The 6,185-nt window shown below is 41.2% G+C and overlaps 1 protein-coding gene across 1 annotated transcript; it reads right to left on the bottom strand.

Annotated features, from left to right (window-relative positions):
• Positions 1 to 1,028: 1,028 nt before the first annotated feature.
• Positions 1,029 to 3,700, bottom strand: LOC308106687 (uncharacterized protein). Its single transcript, XM_080458573.1, has 2 exons — positions 3,517 to 3,700; positions 1,029 to 2,391 (listed from the first exon to the last, which is right to left on the bottom strand). The coding sequence occupies exons 1-2, from the start codon at positions 3,671 to 3,673 to the stop codon at positions 1,433 to 1,435; spliced, it is 1,116 nt and encodes a 371-aa protein (XP_080314699.1). The 5' UTR covers positions 3,674 to 3,700; the 3' UTR covers positions 1,029 to 1,432.
• Positions 3,701 to 6,185: the final 2,485 nt, after the last annotated feature.

Below are 6,185 nucleotides of genomic sequence, written 5' to 3'. Positions count from 1 at the left end.
AGCTTGCAGAGTTCACAGAGCTGTTTCTCAGATTAATGTTCCAGAGTGGCGGACTGTCGCAGAGGGGAAACAGAGAGGCTAACCTCCGCAGCTTCAACTAACGTTCCAGCTTCTCGGACTCGTTCCGCTTAAACTGCTCCGCATCCCCGGATCACTTACAGCCCGACCAGCAGCAAGGTGCCTTACTTCTCCCTTAAGACCATCGTAGTCCTTCACATCTTGGTCTTCATGCGCTCACAGATATCCAGACGTCTCAGCCGCTTTTTGTCTGACGCGCCAATTTGGGTCTAGTTTCGCGGAACGGAAGTGACGTTTTCTAACTTCCGTTGAGTATTTATCTTCCATAGACACTCAAACAAACGTATATATATATATATATATATATATATATATATATATATATATATATATATATATATATATATATTTATATATATATATACACACACACGTGTATATGTCTATGTTCTCTTCCACCTAACCCAAACCGAAAGACACTTCAACATGTCCTGGGATTAAATCGTTTTTTTCTCTCCTCAGTTTTGATTGTGTGAGAACACTTCAGACAAAGTATTAACTATTCTTTCTTGTATTTTGTAACTTGTTTTTTGTCCTTGGTGCTCCTTGCTTAACAGGGTAGAAAAGAGAACAAGTAGCCAGGGATCAGCACAGACTGAAATGTGCTGCAAGAGATGTAAAGTTGCAGCAACACAAGTCACAAAATGAGACCTGCATTTTGTTTCCCAACTAGGTCGTGAAAACTAGCTCTGAAGAAATCATTAGCTCCATGAGTCCTGACCAGACTCTGAAGGATATTATCACCAGGCTGCTGTTGACCCCTTTACCAGTTAACTCCCATCCCCTGTTGGCTGGGAGCCATTTAACTATTAAGTGTCTAGACTAAGCCGTTTTGAAAATTGGAAGTTGGTGTAAGGTTTGTTGTGCTGCACAAATTATTTCCTGTGCATTTGTGGATCAGTCCATAAAAGATTGAGGAAAGTAAGATGAGGTGAGAAATACAGATTCTTGTAGATGGCGCATTTATTACATTGGAAAACATTTGTCACATAATAATATGTGCAACTTTGTGTGATCTCTATAACATGAACCGCTAAAGAAAAACAAAAACAGTCAAAAAGATTTAAAGTGAGGTTCATCAAATCGTTTACATCCAGCCTCAGTACAAACATAAAATCTAAACTTTGTCACAGCAGTAGAAACACTCTTTTGTCATACTGGAATCAAATTAACTTCCTACAACAACACATGAGATCCTGGAAAACAACAGAATTGCTGACAAGCTGACTATCACTGATCATTTCGAAGAAGGTGGGAATATCCTCTTGGTATGCTTCTGCACCATATTTGACAAGTTAACAAAATGTTCTGAATATCTACTGATAGTAGACGTTTTGCTTCAGTCGTGCCTCACTCAATGATCATCCTTTTCCTGTTCCTTATCTCCTGTGTGGGTTTTTGCGTGAATGATTAAATGGGAGCGCCGGAAGAATTTCTTTCCACAATCAGTGCAGCTGTAAGGTCTCTCCCCAGAGTGGGACTTCATGTGGCGAGTGAGATTGGACTGTGCACTGAATTTCATGTTACACAGAGTACAGCTGTATGGCTTCTCTCCAGTGTGAATTATAGTGTGCTTGGTCAGGTCAGCTTTTTCCCTGAAGCTTTTACCACATTCCACACAGGTGTGAGGCTTCTCCCCTGTATGGATTCGTATGTGAGCATTCATGTTTCCAACTTGTGTGAATCCCCTGCCACAAAAACTACATGTGTGAGGTTTCTGTCCCGAGTGAGAGTTCATGTGAGTCTGCAGATATGAGCGCTGGATGAAGCTCTTCCCGCACACAACACAACTGTAGGGTTTGTCTCCTGTGTGCGTCTTCATGTGTCGAGTCAAGATGGATTTAAGCCTAAAATTCTTGTTGCAGGCGCCGCAGGTGTACGGTCTGTCCGCCGTCTCACCACCATCCCGTGTTTCCTTTGTGTTCAAGTCCTGTCCTCCACTTCCTCTATGTTCGTCATCACATTCATCACCGACTCCACAAATCGGACCGTCGTCACTCGGCTGCAGTGCACCACAGTCCTCTTTAACAGGCTGAGATGAGCAACTGGCCCAACAGTCCTCGACTGTTTCACTCTGGTGTGCCGAGGGGGTTTCAAACTTATCCGCGCTCTGCACAGAAATGATATTAAACATAAAGTCTTTGAAATCAACCTCCTTCTGATCTTCCGACGTCTGAGAATCACACAGCTCCAAATCTTCTTCTTTAATATGTGTAAGCTCTTGGTCATCTTCACACTGGTCAAGCTTTGTCTCCCCACAGTGATCTTGTGCAGCGGGATCATCCTCAGCTGGGACAAAGGGCTGCACAGTGGCTGCAAAGTTGCAAAGTTACAAAGAAAATGACATTTCAATAGAACAATATCAGACTTTAGCTTAACAGACCGGTTTTACATTTTGAAAATACACCTCAGAGAAGATCATTTGTCAAATATACTAAAATGTTTGGAGCACATTATTAATTTTGATAATTATAGCCTACTGTGGTCAACTAGCCACTTGTCCAGGTTGCACCCTGCCTTTACCCATAGTTAGATGGGATTGGCCCCAATGCCCTGCAGCCCTGAACAAGTCAAGTCCTAGAGAAGATGGATGGATGGAATTATGGCCTCTGGTTGAATGAAACCCAACTAAGAGATACAACAGATCTTCAGAACTAAAACAAAGAAATTCCTCAAAAAGTATGTTTATGTGTAATAAATGTAAAATACTATACATAGGAGTTTTGCTGCTTGAATGAAATTCTGAGAAAAAGAAACTTTTCAGTAGTATTCTGATCATTAATTATTAACAAGCTCCAGTCTAGACATTAAGAGAATTGAAATGTGGTGCAGTACAAACAAATGTCAGCAGTGTAATACAATAGGTAGTCCGCTGATGAAAAAGAGTGAAGAACAGTGATCCTTCACAAAGGATATGTGAAAAGTTGCTTCCTCCTAAAGGATATCAGATCTCTTTGCTATTTGCACACATAACAAATAAGTAAATACACTATAAGTTTAATCAATAAGAAATAATGAAAAAAGGCATTTGTTAAAAATAAAATGTTAACCAAAATGCTGCTTGCTCTGCCTCTAAACTGGTCAGATGCATCTTAAATACATTTACAATGTGTGTCAATAAATGTGTGTGACTGTCTGTGTCTCTTCTTTTGGACTCCTACCCAGTGTTCAGTATAATCACAGTGAGACACACACACACACACACACACACACACACACACACACACACACACACACACACACACACACACACACACACACACAGAACTCTGCCACTGACAGCCATTTTGCATCCCCCCACTCTTTCTCTGTTTAGGGATGCGAAATGGCTCCTGTGGTGGAGGGTCCCCTGCAGCCTGCAGCTTGACAAACATGAACTTGGTTGAAGTAGTAATGAGATTACATCCCTGGTGGTGAACCTGTCCTCCCCGTTGTTACCTGTCCACGCGCTGCGTGTCTGCGGGTGCTCGGTCTCTGATCGCCGCACTTCCTCCTCATACTGTCGGATCGTCATTTCAAACAGACTGAAGATTTCCTCCGCTGCTGCCTCCAGCCGGTCATGGACCAGAGTTTTGAGCTGCTCTGTCTTCCACATGATCGTCCCTTAAAGAAGAGCTCCACTATGTTTGGGCGGGATGACAGGAGCGTGGCTTCCCTCGGGTTGCCAGATATCAAGACAAAAAACAGGAAAGCCAACTTTCAGAGCCACGATATGTGACTTTCTCCGGGTAATGTGTCCATTAAAGCTGGCATCACAATGAGTGTGGATGAGTGATTAATAAAGTAACAGGGGCGTAATGATTTCGCTGATCAATGGATAGGAAACAGTCATTCATTTCAACAAATATCCATACATTCAAGAAAACTTTAAAAACATTTATGAACGTATCACCAGCAAAAAAACTATTGTGGTTTAACGTTGACGGAGGTGCTGTTTGGACTTTAGAAACATTATAACAAAAAAACCCCAACAACAATCATTTGGCCAATGACAATATTTACAAACACAAATTCCATGAACAAGAATCCTCGCTTTATTGTATTCAATAATTAGTTTTGACTCGACCTAATTTCAGCAGAAATCTTCAATTACAAAACAACAAACAAATAAAAAAAACGTGTAAGATATATGTTGCAACTGTAATGTTCATGTATAATGTCTTTCTTCTTAGGAATTAATATTGTTTAACTTATTTGTTAAACAGAAAAACCTAATGTACTGTATGTAGTACTGTTATATTTTTAATCAATCAACAATTCTCCTGTGTATTATAACGAATTGTATTCCCTCTCAGCACACTGATAACATTTGAACATTCAGTCAAATCTGGCCTGCAGTTCTACATTGCTTCACTGTCAATTACCCCCCCCCCCCCCCCCCCCCCCCCCCCTCTCTCTCTCTCTCATCTGCCAGAGGCCTGACATAATTCACTGGTAATCTTAAAGGTTAACTTAGCCCAGATACTAGCCATGTATTCTCGTCACTCAAACTAAAAATATGGAGGAAAATGAAAATTATAGACAGCTGGTTCCAGTGAACTTTTTGAACTATGTACAGGGAACAATAGTAAATCAACTGTAGTAGGAGGACAGACATGGCAACACAGGGTGGCACACAATGGAGCCAGCAAACCCCCCCCCCCCCCCCCCTTCCTCTCTAAAATTGCTTTTCTGCCATCTACAGGCCATAAAACAAAGCAGAGAAACAAAACTAAAGGAATCCATGCCACGACGAGTCTTGAACGTTTTCACCAAGTACTGTTGACAGGTCATTCCCATGGTAGGCCTCCAAATCCAGGAAAATAATTTGGATTATTTTCAATTTCCTCTACCTGCTTTGGCTGCATGCATCAGGTCAACAGTAAACTGGATTTATAGTTGCTGACCAGAAGATGGCAGCAGATTTTCAAATATAACAAAACGGCCTTTTTATTCGAAGTCGCCACACGAGATAAACATTTTATTAACAATTAACAAATTACTAATCAGCAAGTTTGGGCTGTTATTATTCAGGTATACTTCTTGAAGTCAGAGCAGCAACAAGAAACAATTGTTCTATCAATATAGCATGTCTACGATTAAAACATTTGAAATATTTGCTGTTAAAACATTTTGCTTTATATTTTATGCAAACACTCCACATTTTATTTTGTGTTTATCTGTGTCTTTGTGTCCTGCCAAGCCTGTGACAAATACCAGAAATACCACACATGGACTGGCTGTATAGACACGAGGAAGAGAGTCCACTGCTGGACAATAACATACCAATGGGGGGCTCACACACACACACACACACACACACACACACACACACACACACACACACACACACACACACACACACACACACACACACACACACACACACACACACACACACACACACACACACACACACACACACACACACACACACACACACACACACACACACACACATTCGGGCAGCCACCATGTAAACTTTCAAACTTTACACTGCCAGGGTGACAGGTCCTTACACGGTGCCCAGACGTCACACAGCCATCTATCAGCTCCTGACAGCCAGCTCAAATTAAAAACGATTTTATGCCACAACATTTAGCTTTTCGCGCCTGGCTTATGTCCCCTGCTGTCAGCCAAATTGACAATAAAAACCTAAAGTAAATTCGGGGACCGAAAATCAATGTCCTAACTGGTGGCGATTGTGGAAATGTCCTAGTCATCCACTCAGGCTCAGTATCCGGTCTGTTTACACTGCACACTTCAATGTCAGTTAAACACAAAATTGACTTCAAAATGATTACAGAACAAAATAGCATATTTCAATATTGTGCCAACAAGCTCTTTAATTTAATTGTTTTTAAAAACCCTACAACAACCAGACTTTAGTTTGGACTTCTGCTTTTGTTCTAAAACTATATATTAACCAAATGCAACAGCAGGGTTCATTGTTCAAAACACATTAGTGAAAGCATTCTGGCGTCAGGTATAGAATCACATTCCCTATGTTTACATCCCCAACCATGAATAAAAGGTAATCCGGGATTATACCCAGATGGTGTGGCCTCTTTGTTCTGCTTTCAATTCAGCTCAGAAGTTCAAATCATACCGGAGCTCCTGCAGTTATT

The sequence above is a fragment of the Lipophrys pholis genome (genome assembly GCF_963383615.2).
Source record: "Lipophrys pholis genome assembly, chromosome: 2".
NCBI classification, from domain to species: domain Eukaryota; kingdom Metazoa; phylum Chordata; class Actinopteri; order Blenniiformes; family Blenniidae; genus Lipophrys; species Lipophrys pholis.
The sequence above is the reverse complement of the archived record's forward strand: the minus strand, read 5'-3'. Positions and strand labels throughout refer to the sequence as shown.